This window comes from Mytilus edulis, chromosome 6 (genome assembly GCF_963676685.1).
Source record: "Mytilus edulis chromosome 6, xbMytEdul2.2, whole genome shotgun sequence".
NCBI lineage: Eukaryota > Metazoa > Mollusca > Bivalvia > Mytilida > Mytilidae > Mytilus > Mytilus edulis.
The window spans coordinates 33,579,380-33,605,188 of NC_092349.1; the positions used below are offsets into that span (position 1 = coordinate 33,579,380).

Below are 25,809 nucleotides of genomic sequence, written 5' to 3' on the forward strand. Positions count from 1 at the left end.
GATATAAAACAGAATCAATTATATTTTTGTATTTCAACTATATTAATTCATGAACGATATAAATGTTAAATAAAACTTCGTGACTACGATTTTCATGTACTATATTTCCTACGCTAAACCGGAAGTTGATAAAAGTGCTAAAACACACCTGTGGCCTGCAGAGCATTAAACATAATAATGGCTCAGCCAGCATCCCTTGAGACTGTTCCTAAAGATCAAAGAAATTTAAGAGCCTGTTTATTGTGTTCCCTAGTCAAGGTTCATTTTCGTTATATACCAGAATTCAGTGTCTCCATTTACTATGGAAGTCATAGACTACTTTTGCAGTGTATAGTACTGAAATTTATAAACCACACAATGTGGGTCTCATTGGGGTCTAAGCGTGACGCGGGATTGCAGATTTTTGGTAAGCGTGACACGGGAAAGTCAAATTATTGTGTCGTGAAAGCAGGAAATGAGGTCTAGCGGGACCCGGGAAATGACAAAAAAATGAGAATTGCTTACGTACATAGTGTAAGCAGGATACGGGAATCTGACAAAACAGTAAGCGGGATCCGGGATCGGAACCCCCCAATGAGACCCCCCCACAATGACACATATACCCCAAACTCGGCAGGTCTTTTCACCACCGCACACCGCCAAACACCACCGAACAACACAAAAGTTTATTATTTTGTCTTTTATCGTTATCAATGTGAATTAAATATAATATTCAAGTTATTAATTCAACAAATCAGAAGATTTAAAGTCCAAATAAACATGTAGGATGTATCTATAGAAAACCGAAAGGAAGAGTCTTATAATACCCCACTTTTTGAACTCCGCTGACCCACATGGACACCTCAAATATACTTTTTTTCCATTTTTACTTCTTCTAACTCTTCTATAAAATAGTTGTATCAATAATAATAAAAGAGAAAAATATCGAAATCTAACCAATGAACAGAGATCCAGGATACTAAATGAACTGATTACTAATTATGAAAGTGATGAATGCGGAGACGTTTTTTCTTATATTGATTTTCGATTTAAACATAAAAATGATGCCCATAAAAATCGAAAAATTGATTAAATTATATGTAATTTAATTTGTTTTATAGTTTTATTGCATAATATCAAAGTTTTTCTTAGTGGTTGGTGGTTTTTCAGGTGTTCGGTGGTGAAAAGACCCACCCCCCAAACTCGACGGTAACTGAAGACCTAATGTATTCTACAATAAAAAGCCTTCACCAGATACAAACATAGAATGTAATGGGTTAAATGACAATTTTACATTAGACAGTTACATTTACGACATCATTTTTGTTGATAAACAATGATAAAAAAAACTCTTTACTGTAGTGAAGCATAAAATTAATAAGGGGGAGGGGGGCAGAACCTTTTCCGGTATGTCAGGATCATGTGCTTTTAAGCTTGGGATTTTGGGATCCAGGATTTCATTTATCGAATTTGGGGATGTCTGGATTTGAGGTGATGATTTTTTTTAGATTAGGGACGTTGGTTTTCATGTTTTTAAGCCCAGAATTTAGGGATCAGGATCCCTTCTCCCCCCCCCCCCCCCTCCCCCCTTATAATTATGACATCTTGAAAGGTTATTTTAAATTTTTGCTGACGCCTTCCGTCAAGGTCATAAAAAAGCATCCTCCCAGAAAAAACTGTAATAGCCTTTAGACGTCATAATTATTTGGACTAGCTGAGTCCTGATCTTAGTTGGTATCAGGTCTGTTCGGGCCCAATACACTTTTGCACCCATCACTTTCGCACCTGGCAGGTTCACCCCTACACGCTCACAACCAATTTTAGATCAAAATCCAGTTGAACTTTTATAAAATCATGATCGTTGTGTTAACTTGCTTTTGTGTTAATACTGTATATGTTTAGCTTAGACATTGAAGATTTTAGATAAAACATACTAAAGTTGATTGTTCTAAACAACTTTGCCCCTTTATCTTATTTTATTTTGAATCAATAGAGAGAAAAATATAGCCATACACTAATCAAAACTTGATTAATTTAAGATTTTTTCAACACAAGAAAAAAGTTGTCAGAATATCTTTATTTTAAAACAATGACAAACAATTATAGTAATACACTAACCAAAACATGATTATTAATCACATTGATATTACATCCTACATGTTAAACTTTTTTTATCCAATCTTTTTCTGGTCCAATTGTATTAAAGATAACAATAACATATACATGATTGACCCTACGTCATCCCAGTTTCCTTTTGTCATTACATGTACCATAATTACCACTATAATCAGTCAGAGCTCAGACAGAAATAAGTCTGAATCTGCTTTTCTCTCATAGAGGTCTAAATTTGTAAGTTTTAGGATTTGTCTCCCTTTAATGCAAGACAAAATATGACTTTAATATATGCTACATACAGTACGCCCAGAGAGTATGTAATCGCGAACTCTAATCACCGATTTCCGAGTGTAGCGGTGTGACACCGCGAATCACGGATTATACTCCCAATTTCCTCCAAAGATTCTCTCCCAACACCGCGTGGCTGTTTATTGGTTTATTGCCCATCGGATGTACTGAAAATTAATGACGCGTGACAACATCATCGGATTAGCCAGATTTATTACCTTTGTACATTTAATCGATCTTGATTGCACCTCTGTGCTTTAAAATACGTTATTGAAATGTCCTTTCATTGTCAGATAAAAGTGTGACATTTTTATTTAAAATAAGATAATTATTCTTGTATGTTTTTCCCATGTCATTGTCATATGACATACAACGTACAAACGTATAAAAATATGAATAAAACACTTATTTTGTATTTTCATTATAGTCCGATCAGGTCACAATTTTTGTTTTTTCAACAAAGACGATTTTACCACAATTAGAACCTTTTATGACCTACTCAGTGAGCAATATTCGGTTCATTAATAGTTCAATATTATATAATTAATATCAACTGGCTTAAAACAAAATGATGTTTTTAACGGTAATATGTCCAATCTAAATTAAACCCAAGAGTTAATTTATCGGATCAACAAGTGAACTCTTGTTGCTTTCAATTTATTTTGAAATGTAAAATATTGTTTTTCACTACCTCGGGTGATTACCGACTTGAAATATTTGAATTTTAAAAAGAAACTGTAAAGTGACAAATAGTTTTGTATGCAATGTGGCAGCTCTATATTCATAAATACTGAGATACATGAATTCGCCGCCCAGACACAACACAATAATCACAACCTTTAAATATTTATTATATGGAGAAAAAAAATCATGTGTTTTTTATCCGTTATGATCTGTTATTGATCTTTAATTATTTAAAATAAAATTGGATTGGCGCAATCCGTATTTTACTGCTCGTTAAAAGTCCTCGGCGAAATATAAAAAGAAGTATTTCAACAATTATAAAATAGAATATATATTTAAATGAAATTATATTGTGTTCCACAAGAAAGAAATATGTAAAAAAAAAAATATGGATCGGATTTTTACGATCGACAAATTTTCACAGACTGAGGATCTCTACCAACGCCCATCAGGATCTGAACGACATGCATCCTGTTTTCATCTACCATTAATATATAGTGTTGACTATGGACGTATAAATAATGTCCGGTTTTATGTCCTCTGTTGACTGAGAAACGTAAAAATAAAAGGCTGATGTTGGTTCATTCAGAAAAGGAATACAATTTAGAATCCGGTTAATCAATTGTAAAAGTTCCTTATTGAGCCTCAATCTTAACGCACACAAATTTATGTCAATCATTACAAAGCAAGTTTAAACCTTGAATGAATTTTCCCACGGTTATCCAGAAAGGTCACCTGAGTTTACTGTTACATGATACTATTTCCCGCCAAATAAAAATCTCGTGGACAAAATTGATGTCACTATTTTTAGCATTCAATATTGTGAGCAAAGTCAAGTTCAAGTTCAACTACGCACTGTTGATCACTGAGATGCGTACCGTCTTCCCACGGCAATTAATTGCTTTAAAAATATTTAAAGATCACTGTTCTAAATACAACACAAAAGTTTACATTCATTGTGCGTAAATGAATATTATGCAACGACGATGATGCAGCTATAGAAGTATTCCTGTTGTAGCCGAAATGTATTATTTATCCTAAAGTAATGCTAAATATAACAAATCGTGAAGAGAAAATGCCGTAGACTTATTAAGCATAAGGAATGGTGAAAAGTATTTTCTTTTTTTTCTTGCATATACAAGTTTTAAGACACGTAATTTTCTTTCTTTCTCGCATTTTATACCTTCAGCGTTAATTTCCGTTTATTTTCACGCAAGTATGTCTCTTTTCGTAAGTTATATAAATTACCGATAAAAAAAAACCCGAGGTCATAATCAAGTCTAGATTTTTTTTTTATAAAACTTTAATGCAATTGAAAGCATTAACAACAACCTTTTGCTTTTTAAAACTTTTATTTTGTAATCGTAAAATGGAAATGGCGTAGACTTATTAGCATAACAGATAGTGAATAATATTTTTTTTTATTTGTATAAAAAACTTTGAGACGTGTCACTTTTCTTTAAATTACCCTAATTTATTCAGCGTTAGTCTCCGTTTATTGTTACACAATATTATCTCTTTTAGTAAATTAAATGATAAAAAACGGAAGTCAAAATCAAATATAGTTGTTTTTAAAAATTGATTTAAATGTACAGAGTAATTAAAAGAATTAACAACAACGTTTTGATTTTGATTTTAATCTTTCATTTGTTTCAAGCAATCAGATATAAACTGATAATCAATAGACAGGAAATACAAATGTTTAATTACATTAGAAATCTCGCATACCTTGACTGTCGCGTGCCGGCATAGATCAGAAGGATTAGGGCAATTAATTACCTGGTGTGACACCGCGTCACTCCAGACTGGGAGAGATGTCGCTAATACAATAAACAAAAGGTAACGGATTTACGCGGAAGTCGGAGGGAATACTCCCAAATTTCTCCGAGAATTTAGGGAGTGATGTCGGAGTTTCCTGGTGTCACACCAGGGAAAAACTCGGTGTATGGAGTTTGGGATGGCTTTCGCGAAAATTGTACTGTATATGTTTCAAAGGGACAATATACATCATTAGTTTTAATAAAATGTACATGTATATACAAGTTCTCTGTACCTATGTATTTGGTGATGAGAATAAACTGATACTACTTTTATCATTATGTATACTTACATCAATTGTGTAACTATAGAAAGATATAACAGTTCATAGTATGCCAATCATGCATAATACACCTATGTTATTAGAGAAAAAATATTGTTGTAAGAACTACATGAACTACATCACTCCAAGGCATTTGCTGAGACATAAATCATGCTTAATTGCAATGTCTTTTAATTTATTGTAAGGAATAATGATCAGAGCATGTAATGAGGTTCTGCACAAGCTTCACAGTAATTCCCAAGTGTCTCATATTATTAGTTACATGCCTTTAATAACTAAGCCTTGTTATTACAGCTAAGTTAATTCATTAAAAGCCTTGTCTCATTGATTAACCATGCCCATGGTTAATGAAAAATGTATTAAATATAATTCAAAAATTAGTAATCAAGGCTACATGTATGCATTTAGATTCTGTGCAAAGTTTCAAGAGTATCATGAGTATATAAACAAGTGTTGGTAAGTGTATTGTTATTAATTTTTTTTTCTTCATGGTTTCAAAGCAAAGTGCGATTTTTACAATGTTTTTTTGTGTGTTTTTTGGTTAGTCTATTAATTGCTAATAAAAAAAATATCATTTTTAACCGGATTTTTGTGACAAAAATGTCGGTTATTGATTTGGGGATGTATGGCGGGCAGTCAGGCAGACGGGCGGGCGACAAACAACATGAACAAATGTTGTCCGTGCATTTACTCATTACCGTTCATCCAAAGCTTTTAAAATTTTAATATGTTGTTACTGACAACAAAATGAAGGTCAAGTTCAACAATGACGATTTTGACTTTTACCGTTCAGGAGTTATGGTTCTTGAAAGATTGAAAATGGCGTTTCCAGTCGTGTTCCTGCATTTACGCATGAACTGTTCAACCAAAGCTTCCCAAATTTTAATATGTTGTTACTGATGAAAAAATGGAGGTCAAGTTGAAGAATGAAGATTTTGAATTTTACCAATCAGGAGTTATGGTTCTTGAAAGATTGAAAAATGGTGTTTCCAGTCATGTCCGTGCATTTACGCATGAACTGTTCAATCAAAGCTTCCCAAATTCTAATATGTTGTTACTGATGACAAAATGGAGGTCAAGTTCAAGAATGACAATTTTTACTTTTACTGTTCAGGAGTTATGGTTCTTGAAAGATCAAAAAATGGTGTTTCCATTGTTGCATTTACTCATGAACCATTCAACCTAAGCTCTTTCAAATTTTAATTTTACTTTCACCGTTCATCAGTTATGGTTCTTGTGATATTGCCAGGACACAAATAAATGTTAATAAATCCGGTTTGCTGTCGTGACAGCTTCTTGTTTGTAGTAAAGTGAGATTCAGACAACCTTTTTTCAGGTGTTGAATAAATCTTAAATTATGTATTGGTTAGTGTTCTTCTTACGGACCTGATACCAAATACAATATGCAATTTTGTGGGTTGCTACATGTTATTCATCTACAAAGCATCTTTAATCAAGCGTCACTGATGAGTCTTTTGTAGACGAAATGTGCGTCTGGCGTAATTATAAAATTTTAATCCGGGTATCTATGACATGTATGATGAGATTATTATCAATAAAAGTCAGAGATTACTCTGACGTCCAACAGCTGATTTGCCAGATAAGCTTGGGCTGTGGGACTTCAGAGCTATTTCCATATCAAAAAGTGGTTATTTGTCCTTCCAAAATAATTGCACTGTTTTGTTGCTTCTGACGCCAACTAACGGCATTAGATCCATACTAATCAGGTCTCAATTTGTTCATTTTTCAATTGAAAATAAAACTACCAAAAAAAATTCAATATTCTGGAGACATTTACATGTTATTATATAATGAGTGAGATATTAGTTACCTGTCTACTTATATCATGTATATTTGAAATGTACAGTAATACTGACCTATGTATTTTTATAATTTCAGACAATTGACCAGTTTGAGTTACATGGATGTGATAACTGTGAAGAATATCTTCATCTGAAGAACAACAGGACAGCAGTATATGACTGTACCAGTTCCAATTTTGATGGGTAGGCATATAAATGTATCACAGTGTTCATGGTGTTCAAGGCAGTTTTTAAAAAGGATTTTTTTTTATCATTATGATCATAGACCTTTACATGCTATAAAAAAATGAAATTATTGAATTATTTCATGTATTTTTGCTATATTTACTTGTGGTTGTAAAAACCCCTTTCTAGTAATAACAAGTCTATAGGATTTGTTTGCATCTAAAAGTATTTAGCCTTTGACCTTATAAGAATTGAACATACAAATTACATGATTTAAATGTGTAAAACTTTTGTTTTCAATTTTTTTTTTTATGAAATGTGAAGCTAGTTTTGACATGTTTGAGGTGACAGAATTGTCTATCCACTATGTGACCGTAGCTGTTCATTTGTTGACAATTGATATGTTTCTAGTCTCATGGTGAAAATCTTAAATTTAGAAGAAAATTTTGAAACAGGTCTATGATGGAACCAAATGAATGCAATAGCGATTGCAGATATTTTGCATTAAAATTCATTCTAAGACTATGTTTATAGTCAGATAAATTTGACATTGAAATAAATGTAGAAGATTTTTTATAAGTCTCACAAACAATAACTTCAGTTTAGAAATTTTGAATTATGAAATTCAATCCTTTAATTAGCAATTGTTCTTTGTTAAGAACTTAAGATTTATTTGAATCATATAACAAATAATGTCTATTTTATGATTAATAGGTTTGTAGCTCTCATGGATCCAAAAGACAGCTGGGTGGCTAAGTGGCAGCGAGCAGGTATGTCACATATTTCAATTGAAAGAGACACATAATTATACTCAACTCAACGTGAACGATACATGTTTCTGGAATTATCTTCATCTGAAGACTAAAACTTTGCAAGGCCATATCATGTATATACAGTACGCCCAGAGAGTACAGTACGGGTAGGGACTTATTTTTATGGATGCCTTAATCCGTCTAGTCGGATATGAATAATCCGACATTTTTATGGTAGGTAGTCTGTTCATTAAACAACAGATCCAGGTGTGAATGGTCCTTTCATCTTAATCCGTGTTGCAAGAATTACGGTTCACTGATTTCAGAATCAGATTACCTGTAATTTTAACCTCTCAGTCACTTTATTGATTATATTAGTTCTACATCGTATTTGACATAAAATATTTTTACAGGTGAAGTACTGGAGAAAACTTTGTTTAATAAAAATAGCCTATTTTTGTTAATTATGGTTTTGATATTTCAACTGTTAATATTTATTTTCTTTGTTCCTAAAAATTATTTTTATTTTATGTTCCTTTTCGTTTAATTTATTTTTTTGTATTTTTTTCTTATTTGTTTGCACAAATTTTTTAAACATATATATTTTTACATGTATTTTATTTCTTGAAGCTTACGGTTATTTTTATTTTACTGATTTATTTTCCACGTAAATCCATTGATTAGCGGAATGCTGTCTCAAGTGCTGCTGCATACGTTTTAGTTTGACGCGGTCACATGCAAAATATTTCTATAATTTGTATTTAATATTCAGTCTGTTGTGTCAGTTCCGAGATAAAAATAATTACAGTGAGCAACACTTGTATATTATTAGTAGCTTGATGATTCTTTGTAGTTTTTACTTTTTACTGTAAACAAATATTGTCCGAAAGTTGGTGATGTATGACTAAAATAGAACGCAAATAATAACACTAGAAGAAAATATTGATTCTTCCCGGGCATAAGTTTATTTTAAGATTTCTGTGTTTGTTCATTATGCTAAATTAATATAATTGATCTGCATTTGGGGGTAGGGGGTAAAATGGGTCCGGATCTCGAAATCCCGGGCTTAAAAACACGAAGTCCCAAGGTCCCGAATTTAAATAAATTTAAATCCCGACATCGCGAAAAAAGAATTCCCAGATCCCGAACTTAATTGCATAATATTAATTTACGCACAATCCATGTAAAAAAGGAAACTTGTATGTTATATTTTTTATAGCAATCTAAAAGAAAAAATTGCTGTGGAAAGACAATTCCATGATACACATATCAGTGATCAACAGCGTGTGCACGTGGTTGAACTTTAACTTGACTCCACTCGCAATAATATTGAATGCTAATAAAAGATATTAAAGATCGATTTTGTCCACTGCACGAGATTTTTAGGTAAACGGACAGAAAGTCACAGGACATAAAGTCACAAATTTGGTAGGACAAAAAGTCACAGGACAAAAAGTCACAAATAATTTGTTGACAATTATTTGAATATGTAAGAGAAATATCTTGAAATATTTACTTTTTAATACATATTTTGATATTAAAGTTTAGGAAATGTGTCATTATACTTAAAAAATTAAGATTTATTTAATTTAATCATGCAAAAGACATATTTCTTGGCACTATGAAGCCATTTAAGTGCCAAGCCACTTTGACATTTTGTTTTTTTTACTATTATTTGATCATCTTTGATATTTTTTTGATAAATTTTGTTTACAAAGTTGGTTTATATACAGTAGTTCAAGAAAAATACAAAAATATTTTTGTAGAAATAAGCGGTTTTTCTTCAAAGAAAATAATCAGAAAAAATTAATTGTGACTTTTTGTCCTGTGACTTTTTGTCCGTGACTTTTTGTCTGTGACTTTTTGTCCTGTGACTTTCTGTCCTACATTCTATTTTTATATGGCGGGAAATGTCGTAACAGTAAACACAGGTGACCTTACTGACCGACCGTGGGAAAATTCATTCATGATTAAATTTGATGTGGAATGATTGACAGTATTGTGTTTTAGTTTTGAGGCTCTTGATCAATTTACCAGAATAGAAATTTAATCGATTTACATACATGTATAATCAAAACACTATTTTTTGTTTTATTTTTATCAGTCATTTCCCGGATTCCCATTTAAATAATCTATTAGGAGACTTCCTTTAAACTTCGGAAATAATACAACATCGATTTAAAAAATCATACTGACTGCGCGAGCTTTAGAATGACTAGAAGTACGACGAAAAAGTAAAGACAGCTGATCATGACTAGTACGACTAACCTTCAATCCCATTGGGGTATAAATGTGCATTTAGTCAATAAACTATATAAGGTTAAACTTTGATTTTCGTGTATCGATTTGATACAATTTGTAAAATATATTTATAACACCGGCGATTTTCATAAAATATTTCCGACATGAAAATAGAAAGGCATATTTATATCTGAGTGTCAACAATTTTAAATAAAATAAAAAAATAGGAATTGAAATATGATCTCGGCGTTATAAATATTGTATTAAAGGAAACCAATTGTTTTACTTTCAAAGAGATTAACGGGAAATATGTCAAAATAGAAAGCACGAGTGATCTGTCTGACCAAAATGTTTCACTTGCAAGAAATGATTGACAGGTGTGAATAGATGTAGAGGCTCCGACGGGGAAAGTTGTATCAAAAGGAAAATAACTTAATTCACAATGCCTATACATATTTCATAAACACGATATGTTGGCCTTATACTTAAAATTGAGTTTCTTATAATAACATATAAAGGAACAGGACGTTAAAAGAGGGAAATAATATAACCATCAACGAAAACTGGTATAATTTACGGGATTGAAGTCTCAACAATTTTATTTAAACTTCTATTGAAAACAGTCTTGGTTGTTATTAGGCTTATTATTTTGAATTAGATGAAATATTTACGGTTTACAAATACAAATACAAAATAGTTTATTGGCACAAAACTATTGAAATAATTGGCAACACAATATATTGTTAAAAATCGTCTTTATTTCATTTTCAAATTATAAAAAAAATTAAATTATATTTAATTTTAATATTTATTCTTATATTTAATTTTAATTTTATTTCTTATATTTAATTTTAATTCTTTCTCTTTGAATATCAAAACAATATTTTACATTTATCTATCCTCCATAAATACTAATATATCTGTACAGGTAAAATTTAATTCTAATCAAGCTGGTACAGATTGATTTACGACCTTCCACTTGGATATTGCACAGCAGGTGTTTATTACACTGGGACAACTGTCCGACCAGTCTGACATCTAGACGGATTAAGGCATCCATAAAAATAAGTCCCTACCTGTACTGTATGTAATCGCGAACTCTAATCACCGATTTCCGAGTGTAGCGGTGTGACACCGCGAATCACGGATTATACTCCCAATTTCCTCCAAAGATTCTCTCCCAACACCGCGTGGCTGTTAATTGGTTTATTGCCCATCGGATGTTCTGAAAATTAATGACGTGTGACAACATCATCGGATTAGCCAGATTTATTACCTTTGTACTTTTAATCGATCTTGATTGCACCTGTGTGCTTTAAAATAAGTTATTTAAATGTCCTTTCATTGTCAGATAAAAGTGTTACATTTCTATTTAAAATAAGATTATTATTCTTGTATGTATATGCCATGTCATTGTCATATGACATACAGCGTACAGACGTATAAAAATACGAATAAAACACTTATTTTGTATTTTCATTATAGTCCGAACAGGTCATAATTTTTGTTTTTTTCAACAAAGACGATTTTACCACAATTAGAACCTTTAATGACCTACTCAGTGAGCAATATTCGGTTCATTAATAGTTCAATATTATAAAATTAATATCAACTGGCTTAAAACAAAATGATGTTTTTACGGTAATTTGTCCAATCTAAATTAAACCCAAGAGTTAATTTATCGGATCAACAAGTGAACTCTGTTACTTTCAATTTATTTCGAAATTTAAAATATTATGTTTCACTACCTCGGTAGAATAAAATTTCGGACTTGAAATATTTGAATTTTAAAAAGAAACTGTAGAGTGACAAATAGTTTTGTATGCAATGTGGCAGCCCTATATTCATAAATACTGAGAAGACACAACACAATAATCACAACCTTATTTAATTATATGGAGAAAAGAAATCATGTGTTTTTAATCTGTTATTGATCTTTAATTATTTAAAATAAAATTGGATTGACGCAATCCGTATTTTACTGCTCGTTAAAACAGAGGTCACTACCAACGCCCATCATGAACATGCATCCTGTTTTCATATACCATTAATATATAGTGTTGACTATAGACGTATAAATAATGTCCGGTTTTATGTCCTCTGTTGACTGAGAAACGTAAAAATAAAAGGCTGATGTTGGTTTATTCAGAAAAGGAATATAATTTAGAATCCGGTTTTAAAATCAATTGTAAAAGGATCTTCTAGAGCCTCAATCTTAACGCACACAAATTTATGTCAATCATTACAAAGCAAGTTTAAACCTTGAATGAATTTTCCCACGGTTATCCAGAAAGGTCACCTGAGTTAACTGTTACATGATACTATTTCCCGCCAAATAAAAATCTCGTGGACAAAATTGATGTCACTATTTTTAGCATTCAATATTGTGATTGAAGTCAAGTTCAAGTTCAACCACGCACTGTTGGTCACTGAGTCGCGTATCGTCTTCCCACGGCAATTTATTGGTTTAGAAATATTTTAAGATTACTGTTCTAAATACAACACAAAAGTTTACATTCATTGTGCGTAAATGAATATTATCAGAGACATATATGTGTATATATGTCTCTGATATTATGCAACGACGAGTTGATGCAGCTATAGAAGTATTCCTGTTGTTGCCGAAATGTATTATTTATCCTAAAGTAATGCTAACAAATCGTGAAGAGAAAATGCCGTAGACTTATTAAGCATAGCGAATTGTGAATAGTATTTTCTTTTTTTCTTGCATATACAAGTTTAAAGACACGTAATTTTCTTTCTTTCTCACATTTTATAACTTTAGCGTTAATTTCCGTCTATTTTCGCAAGTTATATAAATTACCGATAAAAAGAACAAGAGATCAAAATCAAGTATAGGTTTTTTTTTTTATAAAACTTTACTGCAATTGAAAGCATTAACAACAATCTTTTGCTTTTTAAAACTTTTATTTTGTAATCGTAAAATGGAAATGGAAACTTATTAGCATAACAGATAGTGAATAATATTTTCTTTTTTACTTGTATAAAAAACTTTGAGACGTGTAATTTTTCTTTAAACTGTCCTAATTTATTCAACGTTAGTCTCAGTTTATTGTTACACAATTATATCTCTTTTAGTAAATTAAATATTTATTTACTGATAAAAAACGGAAGTCAAAATCAAATATAGTTTTTATTAAACCTGATTTAAATGTACAGTGTAATTGAAAGAATTAACAACAACGTTTTGACTTTTATTTTAATCTTTCATTTGTATCAAGCAATCAGATATAACCTGATAATCAATAGACAGGAAATACAATTGTTAAATTACATTAGAAATCTCGCATACCTTGACTGTCGAGTGCCGGCATAGATCAGAAGGATTAGGGCAATTAATTACCTGGTGTGACACCGCGTCACTCCAGACTGGGAGAGATGTCGCTTATACAATAAACAAAAGGTAACGGATTTACGCGGAAGTCGGAGGGAATACTCCCAAATTTCTCCGACAATTTAGGGAGTGATGTCGGAGTTTCCTGGTGTCACACCAGCAAAAAACTCGGTGTTTGGAGTTTGGGATGGCTTTCGCGAAAATTGAACTGTTATACTAATGTTTTGTGAGGAATATCTGTAGAAATGATTTATACAGTACAACCACAAACCATATGAAATTAACTGATCTTCAAAGACATGAAAGAGGGTATACATTTACTCCATGGTATATAATGTGGTCCCAGAACCTCCATCTGAGTGTGAAAGGGGGTTGAAAGACCCCCACATTATAAAGAAAATTCTTCAAGCTTTTCAGGATTAATAGATAATGTAGGCATTCAGAATTCGAGTAAGAAAAGTGACAGATCTCTTTGGAGGATAGGTTATGATTTGTTGCATGTCAGCATATCTGCACTATCTGGCACTAATTTGCCATTAAAGATAAAAAAAAAATACAGAATCACACACAATTCACTCTCCAAATTGTTGTCCTCTTGAATATGCTGAAATATTTGAAACTGGAATTATGCCTTGGGCAGTTGCTAGCAAACTTTAAGTACTGTGAAATTAATTGAAACAAATTTATTTATTCCAACTATCATTTAAATTATGAAAATACTAATGCACTCATTTAATAGAAATGATCAAATTTTTAGCTCACCTGGCCCGAAGGGCCAAGTGAGCTATTCCCATCACTTTGCGTCCGGCGTCCGTCGTCCGTCGTCGTTAACTTTTACAAAAATCTTCTCCTCTGAAACTACTGGGCCAAATCTAACCAAACTTGACCAAAATCATCATTGGGGTATCTAGTTTAAAAAATGTGTGGCGTGACCCGGTCAACCAACCAAGATGGCCGCCACGGCTAAAAATAGAACATAGGGGTAAAATGCAGTTTTTGGCTTATAACTCAGAAACCAAAGCATTTAGAGCAAATCTGACATGTGGTAAAAATGTTTATCAGGTCAAGATCTATCTGCCCTGAAATTTTCAGATGAATCGGTCAATCGGTTGTTGGGTTGCTGCCCCTGAATTGGTAATTTTGAGGAAATTTTGTTGTTTTTGGTTATTATCTTGAATATTATTATAGATAGAGATAAACTGTAAACAGCAATAATGTTCAGCAAAGTAAGATCTACAAATAAGTCAACATGACCAAAATGGTCAGTTGACCCGTTTAGGAGTTATTGCCCTTTATAGTCAATTTTTAACCATTTTTCGTTAATTAAAGTAATCTTTGACAAAAATCTTCTCCTCTGAAACTACTGGGCCGAATCTAACCACACTTGACCAAAATCATCATTGGGGTATCTAGTTTAAAAAATGTGTGGCGTGACCCGGTCAACCAACCAAGATGGCCGCCACGGCTAAAAATAGAACATAGGGGTAAAATGCAGTTTTTGGCTTATAACTCAGAAACCAAAGCATTTAGAGCAAATCTGACATGGGGTAAAAATGTTAATCAGGTCAAGATCTATCTGCCCTGAAATTTTCAGATGAATCGGTCAATCGGTTGTTGGGTTGCTGCCCCTGAATTGGTAATTTTGAGGAAATTTTGCTGTTTTTGGTTACTATCTTGAATATTATTATAGATAGAGATAAACTGTAAACAGCAATAATGTTCAGCAAAGTAAGATCTACAAATAAGTCAACATGACCAAAATGGTCAGTTGACCCCTTTAAGAGTTATTGCCCTTTATAGTCAATTTTTAACCATTTTTCGTAAATTAAAGTTATCTTTTACAAAAATCTTCTCCTCTGAAACTACTGGGCCAAATTAATCCAAACTTGGCCACAATCATCTTTGGGTTATCTAGTTTAAAAAATGTGTTGCGTGACCTGGTCAACCAACCAAGATGGCCGCCACCGCTAAAAATAGAACATAGGGGTAAAATGCAGTTTTTGGCTTATAACTCAAAAACCAAAGCCTTTTTAGGAATCTGACATGGGATAAAAATGTTTATCAGGTCAAGATCTATCTGCCCTGAAATTTTCAGATGAATCGGTCAATCGGTTGTTGGGTTGCTGCCCCTGAATTGGTAATTTTGAGGAAATTTTGCTGTTTTTGGTTATTATCTTGAATATTATTATAGATAGAGATAAATTGTAAACAGCAATAATGTTCAGCAAAGTAAGATCTACAAATAAGTCAACATGACCAAAATGGTCAGTTGACCCCTTTAGGAGTTATTGCCCTTTATAGTCAATCTTTAACCATTTTTCATAAATCTAAGTAATCTTTTACAAAATCTCCACTGAAACTACTAGGCCACAATCATCTTTGGGGTATCTAGTTTGAAAAATGTGTCCGATGACCTGGCCATTCAACCAAGATGGCCGCCACGGCTAAAAATAGAACATAGGGGTAAAATGCAGTTTTTGGCTTATAACTATGAAACCAAAGCATCTAGAGCAAATCTGACAAGAAGTTAAATTGTTAATCAAGTCAATATCTATCTGCCCTGAATTTTTCAGATGAATTGGACAACTGGTTGTTGGGTTGCTGCCCTCCAATTGATAATTTTTAAAGAAATTTTGCCGTTTTTGGTTATCTTGAATACTATTATAGATAGCGATAAACTGTAAACAGCAATAATGTTCAGCAAAGTAAGATCTACAAATAAGTCAACATGACCTAAATGGTCAATTGACCCCTTAAGGAGTTATTGCCCTTTATAGTCAATTTTTAACAATTTTCATTAATTTGGTAAATTTATGTAACTTTTTACCAAATATAGTCCTCTGTTACTAATGGGCAAAGTTCATTATAGATATAATTGTAAGAAGCAAAATCGTTCAGTAAAGTAAGAACTTCAAACACATCACCATCACCAAAATACAATTTTGTCATGAATCCATTTGTGTCCATTGTTTAATATGCACATAGACCAAGGTGAGCGACACAGGCTCTTTAGAGCCTCTAGTTCAATTTGTCTTAAATTTATTATTTACAGTAATATAATAGTTTTTTCTCAAGATACAATGTATAAACACATGTTTTTTTTGTAGGAGGTTTTGTAAAAGGATGTTATGCCATATCAGTAACAGGACGATTACCACCTGGAGTTGTTCGTAGTATCAAACAGAAAGGGGTCATATACAGATCAAGAGATACGAGTCAGAAATCATGATGTAATCAGAGGTTATATAGTACCAGGAAGAAGAAGAATATTTCATTGGACTTCAGATTTCAACCAGCAACATAAATGCTTTCAAGAACTAAGGGCTGTGTTGCCTGGTCTATTTATGAAAAATGTTGTTGAAAACTGTTCAGATATCCATTCGCATTGATATTAACATAAGTTTTGCATTAAGGTTCCAAATACATGTATGAAACTGCAAGTGCAATTAAAATGTTTTATTACGTTCCATGCATGGCAACTGATGTTAAAGGAGATATTGATCCTGGGCTGTGTTTTCATGTGGAATTCATTTTTTTAGGATGAAAATTCACCAAGCAGCAGTAATTTCTATTATAATAATGACTTAAATGATGCATTATGACCTATTTGTATTTTTTTTTTAAAGTAAGAATCTCAGATGATCTTCATTTCAGCTTTTCTTGAATGTCCCTTGATTATCTTGAGATCCTTAAACCATTGGTCTCATATATGGATCTGATGCAGGGTATCAAGTCAGTATCTTATGTTTGTAGAATAATCATTCCTGTTTTGCTTTAGTTCTTAAAATGAATACAGTTGACAAGTTTACTGTGAAATGTTTTGTGTTATGTTGCTAAGAAACATTGTACTAATGCATACATTTTTTTTATATATATATATATGAAGAAAGATGATCCATTTTTATGCCCCACCTACGATAGTAGAGGGGCATTATGTTTTCTGGTCTGTGCGTCCGTTCGTTCGTTTGTCCGTTCGTTCGTTCGTTCGTCCGTTCGTTCGTTCATCCGTCTGTCCCGCTTCAGGTTAAAGTTTTTGGTCGAGGTAGTTTTTGATGAAGTTGAAGTCCAATCGACTTCAAACTTGGTACACATGTTCCCTTTAATATGATCTTTCTAATTTTAATTCCAAATTAAAGTTTTGACCCCAATTTCACGGTCCACTGAACATGGAAAATTATAGTGCGAGTGGGGCATTCGTGTACTGAGGACACATTCTTGTTTAAGACAACTTTGTAAATGCTTGAAGTTGTTAAAACAGAAGTTTCGTATAAATGCACAGATTTATTCAATTGATCTAGCCTTTTCACTTAAAATTGATTTTTTTTTCAATACTTTTGTAATTAAATAAATGTAAATGTAAAAATAACTAATTACGACTTATGAAAAATTAGTATCAAATCATAGATTTCCACATACATGACATATGAAAAAGATTTCATCTTGAGTCATTACTTTAATATTGAAAGGTAATTACTTATTTTAGTATTGACTTCTTAGAATTCATTGTTTCATCCTTGTTATCATAATGTGTATGTTGAATTGTTTTGGTTATTTTACATTTGCAAGAAATATATAATTAAGTGCAGTAAGATATGTATGATACAATTTTGCTTAAGCCTTGGCAAGATGCCATGGTATGTGTGTAATATGTGAGTTGGGAGTGAGTCACACATGTGAATAATTGTGTAATATGTGTAAGAGAAGACAAATATGACAATAAACATTTCTTTAAACCACCTAGTTATATTTTATCACACATTCAGGACATGTAGGTTTCTGTAGATCTTCTGACAGATATTGGAAATTCTCTGGTTTTATCCATGTTTTGCTATAAAAACATTTTGCCAACTAACCCTTACTTTTCTTTTTATAATTTTAAATCATATAGTTTTGAAAGGCTAATTAAATTCATTTTATTTTTTATAGTTTTTTCAAAGAAAATGTGCCAATGTTAAAGTATGAAAAGCCTAGAGAGAATCATTTCCTGCCAAAATTTCAGCAATAAATGTACTAAAAATTTCAGAATTTATAGTTTCATTATATTCTAGGTACTACTGTACCAGGAAATTATTCTTTGCTTATTCTTATATTTTATAAATATATAAAAAAAAGAATGAGACAGCAACCTAATGTCACCAAAATCAAAGGACATCCTAATTTAATTATTATATGAAAATAAAAAGATGTGGTTTGATTGCTAATGAGATAACTCAACCTGGGAAATAGAAGGTGAGCAACTTATGTCATTATACTGCCTTCAAAAATGAGAAAAAAACAAAACTGTCAGCAAATAATTAAAGGGCCCAAAAAGACCAATACTAAATCAATTCAAATGAGGAAACTAACAACCTGAATTATATTAAAAAGTTTATGATAAACAGCAACCAACAACAACCACTGAATTTCAGGCTCCTGACTTTTTTCATTCATATAACAAATATCAAAATGTGAGTTTAAGTTATAGCGAATATAACCCTGTCACATTTGCAATAAAAAAAATATCGCAATGGATTCTGATATACAGTAATAGAATAACTCAATTTGGTATATGGAATCCATGCAAATTCTAAATGTCTGTATTGTAAACCTTATTTCAGATACTATAGGCAACAGTTTAACTATATTTGTTGTTGCTGTTTTAAATGATTGTAAGGTACACCTTATAATCATTTCAAACAGCAACAACAAATATAGTTCATCTGTTGTGACATCATGACATTTTTAAATTGACTGGTAAAATGTCTTCTTTACAAATAACCTGAATGACCTAAGGTTTAACCTGATAAACAGGAACTTCAAGGTGCAATCAGTGATCTCCAGTGTGCTACTGATATAAAAAAAGAGGGAAATTAGCAAAGAGACAATCAAATTGAATATGTCGATGAGAAATCGATAAAACCATGGCGAAGATCGAAAAGCAACAAAAGGCCAAAACAGATATAAGAAGATGTGGTTTGAGACAACTCTCCATCTAAGTCACAATCATAGGCGGATCCGGGAGCGGGGGGCTGGGATTGGAAAAATTTGGTTGACTATATAGGAAAGCACTGGAGCGGGCCCCCTTATGAAAAGTTCTGGATCTGCCACTGACAATTTGTGAAAGTAATGACTAATCCATTATAGGTCAAAGGACGGTCTTCAACACGGAGCCTTGGCTCACACCTATAAACAGCAAGTTATAAAGGGCCCCAAAAATTGCTAGTGTAAAACCATTCTAATGGAGAAAAAAACAGTCTAATGTATATAAAAACAAAATAGGGTTTAAGGTCTACAAGACACTAAAGATTAAGCAACACAAATATTACCAGAACCATCCTGTTGCTCATATTAAGTTCACATTTCTTGATATCATATTTCGAAGAGACATGTTGAAACTGTTTGGGAGATATCTTTAAATAGTCATATCAAAAATTAAATAGCCATAGATATGGTAATTATATCTATAGTCTTATACAAATTTCCGTTTTTATGATATGAAATAAGCATTATGGTTTCCGACTTCTTTTATTATCTAAACATCAATCTGTTGTTGGAATTGAAAACTGTAAAAAAAAAAAGTCGATTTGACAGCCTGCAACTTGATGACGTTACAATTATTTTGGTGTATGGTTAGGGTTTTTTTCATATAGAACACCACTTTGAATGTATACCTTAAAACGAAGTCGGTGACCTTATCACTATTTTTCATCATTAAAGTGGAAATGTATGTGTTAACAACATATATATATATAGTTTTTAAGAAAATCCAGTGTGAGAATTTACGATACAAGACAAATTTAAGTAGTTATCTACAGTTTTATCGTTCATCATTTCAACGAGGTTGATTTTCTTGCTTGAGCCAATGATAATCTGTTTATCGCTATATTACATATGACGACGTTATTATTTCGTTGACAACGGGAACGTGCACCCTTAGTTTCTAGCGATATCTTTTCATATCTCTCTACTGTGCTGAGAAAGGAAATTATCAGTCAGTGGGATCAAAGGAAAATTCCGTAACATGGCGATAATTGCGTTATGTACTTTCTATACCAATGTTCACCGATTTTGAAACAATTCAAACAGCAATATTTTAGATAATAAAAGAGATAAATGCATTATTTTTTCAGTTTATTGATTCAAGGCTGTGACACGTATAAGTTCATTAACTGTAACTTGACCATAGTTTAAACGTCATTGATACCAGCTAAATCATAACTTTTACCTGATGTGTATTATCATAGGATTTATTTCACACGCAAGCGAAATTTGTTTTTCGGAAAATAACGGAATTTCGTTGTAATACCTGCTACATATATACTTTACACTCACCATGTCAATTTTGATTATTTTATCATATATACATGCATCATGAAATAATGTTATCAACACACTAAAAAAATCAACGTATGAGTTCTTTGGCCACTCGATTTGTGCTTTAACGCTACTCTTAAGCACCGCTTTTGGGATAACTCGTAGTAACCAGTTTTTGTTGGTGGAATAATCCTGAGTCCCCGGAGAAAACCACAAACCTTCGATGGGAAAACTGACAATCCTATTGAATTAAGAGTCGAGCGCACCCGTACGAGCGAGGTTCGAACTCACAACCTCAGTATTAACTGGCTAGTGGTTACAGTAGTAACTACTTAGACCATTCGTCCCCCTAAGGATAGAGATAATAGATGTCTAAAATTCAAGGTATTCATAATTTGTTATAAACTAAATGTTCGTATGAGCTGTTCAATGTCAGAAAACATTTCGTCGTATCATGAGCGTATCCACAAAGATAAAGATAGAAATGCGCATCGAAAATTCGGGACAGTGAATTAAGTCATTCATTTATCATGTTATGAAGGCCTTATACATGTTATATAACTGCTTAATCGGTGTTTCTAGTACATGACTTTTGCTGTACAATAAAATGATAAGATTAACGTCCGAAATAAAACTAACACATGTCGTGTTTCCGTCATTCATATCTGTATGGACTTGCAACAGAAAAGGTGTCATGATTTTTACTATGCAGTTTTGTTTTCTGTCTTGCATTATGCTATCTCTTTGCCATGGATTTTTATTGGCCAATAAAACAAGTATATCTTCCGTAGGAACACCCGGCTTGACTGACAGTCATTACTTAATTTTAACGGATGCACTAGGCGTACAGAAGCAGTTACTCTCGCAAATGGAAACTTTTGTTCTGCGACTTCAAAATGAGTTAAAAACTGTGAACCAAGAAGTCAAGGATTTAAAATCTGGAAACAGTGCCGGTCATTCGTTTGCTATTGTAGAATTGAAAAATGAAACTTCTGAGTTACGTGAAAAAAGTGCCCAGTTACAGAAAAGCTATGACGTCTTGCAGAAGAAATTCGATACTATTCAAAACGAAAACAATGTCCTTAAACATGATAATGTTGCACTGAAAGTTCAAATGTCAAATTGGAACAATTTCAGTGTTCTTATAAATCAAAAACTAAATTCTTTTACACACTCCATTGCCGCTTCAAACATCCAAAACGTTACCACGATACAAAGCAGTGTTGACACCCTTAAATCCCAAGTGAAAATTTTAAACACACGTTTTTCTTCTCTATCGTGGACCTCCACATCGCGAGGCCAGGATTTTTTAGCGTTATTAGATAAATCGAATGTGGCTGATCTAAAGTTAGAAACGTTTGAACAGAACTACGCACTAGACGGTAATTCTACGAAAGATAGATTCCAGTCATTGGAGCAGAATTTTACTAGCTTGTCAAGCGAGATCAGGACTTTGAAAGGAAAGGTGCAAGATATGAATCAGCCTGGTACGTAAATGTAAACAAAATGCACTAGTTAAGCTATACAATAATCAAAACCAAAGTTTTCGTAATCCCAACTTTGCAATTCTTAAATTGTTTGCATGTAACTATGCAATTTTGAGATCCAAACTTTTGTTACATTTACAAAAAAATAAGATGTGATATGAATTCCAATGAGACATGTATCCACCAATTTCAATTGTAATGGATTTAATGCATTATATAGGTATCCGAACTGCACTCAACAATGAAAACGCCAACACATATGGTATCTTCGGCTATAAAAGGCCTTATCATGAACGTTTGAAACTGAGAAAACTAACAGCCGAATTCATAAAAACAAATCAATTTACGAAAAAACAATTATGACAAACACGAACCATCGACACCCAGAATCCTGACTTGGGACAGTAATATACAGAATATGGCGGTGTTTATTGTGTTTTATGGCGCAAACCTCTCCTAAACTGGGACAGTAATGCAACGGCACACAACAAAACAATAATCTAGACACAATTAATATTATAACTTTGAACTTTTCGAAAAACTAAGGATTTTCTTATCCCAGGAATAGATTACCTTAGCCATAATTGGCACAACTTTTTGGAATTTCGGATCCTAAATGCTCTTTAACTTTGTACTTGTTTGGCTTTATAACTATTTTGATATGAGCGTCGCTGATGAGTCTTATGTAGACGTCTGGCGTACTAAGTTATAATCATGGTACCTTTGATAACTATAGATATCAACTAATACATCATATGTTTAAAATTGACACTATACATCTTTTGTTTGATGTGTTTGAGCTTTTGATTTTTCCGTTTGATTAGAGACTTTCCGATTTGAATTTTCCTCGGAGTTCAGTATTTTTGTGATTTTCCTTTTTTTACAATATATTTTAAAGAACTAATTTGCTTTCCAGATTTGACACGGTCAAATTCCTATATTGACGTGAAACAATTAATGAAGCATAACCATATTCGTATTCTAATCAGCATGTTGTTAATAAAATACATAAAAAAGGCCGTTAGTTTTCTCGTTTGAATTGTTTTACATTGTCATTTCGGGGCCTTTTATAGCCAACTATGCGGTATGACCTTTGCTCATTGTTATAGGCCGTACGGTGGCCTATAGTTGTTATTTTCTGTGTCCATTTGGTCTCTTGTGGACAGTTGTCTCATTGGCAATCATACCACATCTTCTTTTTTTATTTACAGCATTTTGTAAATTGACATTACACAAATTGTTGTCATTTTTCACTCAACCGTCGATAAGTTGTAATAAATCGCGTGGTTGATGCTGCAAATCAGAAATACATGTCGAGTTGTAATAATAATCATAACAACAGTTGTTGTAACAAAATTTAATGTTGCTTGTTTTATATTCATATCAGCTTTATGTCGATTACAAGTATTCAACTGAAGAATACAGACACATTACTTTCTAAAAATAACATAAATGCATTAAACGAGTAGGCATATTACAAATTCTGAATAATAGATAAACCTCTAACAAATGTACAAATTACGAAAGCCTATATCCCTGATGTAGATAACAAATGTACCTACCATGTACCATGTGTACCAATTACAGAAAATCAAAATTCAAGTTTTGAATCGCGTAGTTACATAGTTTCGAGATGTAATTCTCAAAGGAAGGTTCAATTGTCGAGCATTGTAATTTAAGAATTGCAAAATTGGGATTTCAAAGTTATGAGCTACAGACCAAAACCAAATCGTGAGATGAAAGTTAATGTACTGGTATATGCTCCTCGCATTCTTTATTTTTCTACGACAAGCGGGATTAGATGGTGCAATAACAAACACAAAACGTCTAGTTAGTGCTCTTCTATTATCAATAGCAGACGTTCACCCCCTCAGAAGGTAAAAAGAAACATAATCATATATATGTAAGAACTGTATAACATTTAAGCAGTAACCGTTGAAGTTATATTACAGCATACATTACCAGCTTTTAACTCATTTAATGATAAGGAGACGTGGTATGCTGCCAATTAGATAACTATCCAAGAACGTTCAAATGAAGTGGATTTAAGCAATAACATGCAAACGTACGGCTTTCAAATATGAGAAAACCCATAACGTATGTCAACTCTAGGGATTATTAAAGTATATTGTCAGAAGTTACAGAATGTCGCTACTTCGAATTAACCTTGTTAGGACTACTTTGTTCTAAAAGTAGCACATATCGTATAAGTTTTCTTTTTTTCTTCATTTTCTTTTTAACTTGCAGCACTAATATTAAATTCAGTTTTATTTCAGATGTTGACCCTTTGAATTCTTTTTCTTTCAGTTGCCTTAACATCATGCATTTCAAGTTCAGTAGATTATCGCAACGGACAGATCATAAAATTTCCAGTTACCAAAACATCTATAGGAATCAATAATGTGACTGAATTCCATACTACAGGAACCTTTACTTGTGAAACATCTGGCGTCTACCTACTTGCCGTTCACATTGCGAATTCTGGCAATTCGAATGCAGTATTTGCATTGTACAAAAACAGTAAAGTTATTTCGTATGTTATGGTTGTATATGGGACACATAGTACCGATTATAATTCAGGATCGGGAACTGTAGTCGTTGAAATGAAGGCTGGTGATATTTTACTTGCAAAAGCGATTGAAAATTTTAATGTACAGGGTTCTTACAGCTGTTTTACTGTATTAAAAATTAACTGATAATGTTTTATTTTATTTTGATTAACTTGGCTTTTTAACGTAGGGTTTCTTCCGTTTTAAACGTCAAACCCGATAAACCATAGATATAAGATTAACAATCGTGGTGTAATGGAAAACAATATTCTACAATAAACTCTCATTATTTCTGGACGATGTATTTGATGCGACTGTCATACAGGTGATAGGTTTAACGCTATAAACCAGGTTCAATCCACCATTTAATACATTTGAAAATGCCTGTATCAAGCCAGGAATATGAAAGTAGTTGTCTATTCGTTTGATGTGCCTTATTAATTGAATTTGCTATTCGATTAGGGACTTTCCGTTTTGAATTTTCCTTGGAGTTCAGTATTTTTGTGATTTTACTTTTTAATAGAACCCTGGCAATTAGAGAAATTTGGATAGTTAATTGAAAGAACATCATTAATGTATCTGAATATGAAATTAAATAATCTTTTTGTTTTTGACATGTGTATGAAGGAACACCGACTCATATGAAAATAAGAAGAGGTCGGCAAGGTTAGGCACACAGGTTGTGCACATAGGAATGCCGTCAATTAGTTAAAGATATCTACATCGAAATTCAACAAATATGTTGTTAATAAGAAACTCCAGCATACTGATCAATTGTTCCTATTTTGAGCATGTTTAACCTTTTTTGTTCACTTTTAACAAACCATGCCGTATGGTGTCCAAAAGTAATAAACTTATAGCTGCATTTTATTTACTGAAACCTATTGATGGTTATTTCTTGCAGACTTTTTTCAACTTCACTCGGGGAATGGTTTATATTGGGTTGAACAATCAAATATTTTGATAGAGTTAATTTC

At 32.4% G+C, this 25,809-nt stretch overlaps 2 protein-coding genes across 2 annotated transcripts; both read left to right on the forward strand.

Moving 5' to 3' along the window:
• The first annotated feature begins 99 nt into the window (after window positions 1-99).
• On the forward strand, window positions 100-18,236 carry LOC139527551 (transcription elongation factor SPT4-like). The gene is made up of 4 exons (XM_071323061.1): window positions 100-258; window positions 7,067-7,173; window positions 7,870-7,925; window positions 16,611-18,236. Exons 1-4 carry the CDS (start codon window positions 178-180, stop codon window positions 16,730-16,732), a joined length of 366 nt encoding a protein of 121 aa, XP_071179162.1. The 5' UTR covers window positions 100-177; the 3' UTR covers window positions 16,733-18,236.
• A 2,956-nt stretch (window positions 18,237-21,192) lies between these two features.
• LOC139526068 (uncharacterized) lies at window positions 21,193-24,979 on the forward strand. The gene is made up of 2 exons (XM_071321225.1): window positions 21,193-22,283; window positions 24,591-24,979. Exons 1-2 carry the CDS (start codon window positions 21,404-21,406, stop codon window positions 24,977-24,979), a joined length of 1,269 nt encoding a protein of 422 aa, XP_071177326.1. The 5' UTR covers window positions 21,193-21,403.
• The last annotated feature ends 830 nt before the right edge of the window (window positions 24,980-25,809 follow it).

Coding starts and splice junctions, on each gene's coding strand:
- LOC139527551 (XM_071323061.1), top strand. CDS start 178: ATGGCTCAGCCAGCATCCCTTGAGACTGTTCCTAAAGATCAAAGAAAT. Junction 259..7,066: donor TATTGTGTTCCCTAGTCAAG/GTTCATTTTCGT, acceptor TTATAATTTCAG/ACAATTGACCAGTTTGAGTT. Junction 7,174..7,869: donor ACCAGTTCCAATTTTGATGG/GTAGGCATATAA, acceptor TATGATTAATAG/GTTTGTAGCTCTCATGGATC.
- LOC139526068 (XM_071321225.1), top strand. CDS start 21,404: ATGATAAGATTAACGTCCGAAATAAAACTAACACATGTCGTGTTTCCG. Junction 22,284..24,590: donor GCAAGATATGAATCAGCCTG/GTACGTAAATGT, acceptor TTTTTCTTTCAG/TTGCCTTAACATCATGCATT.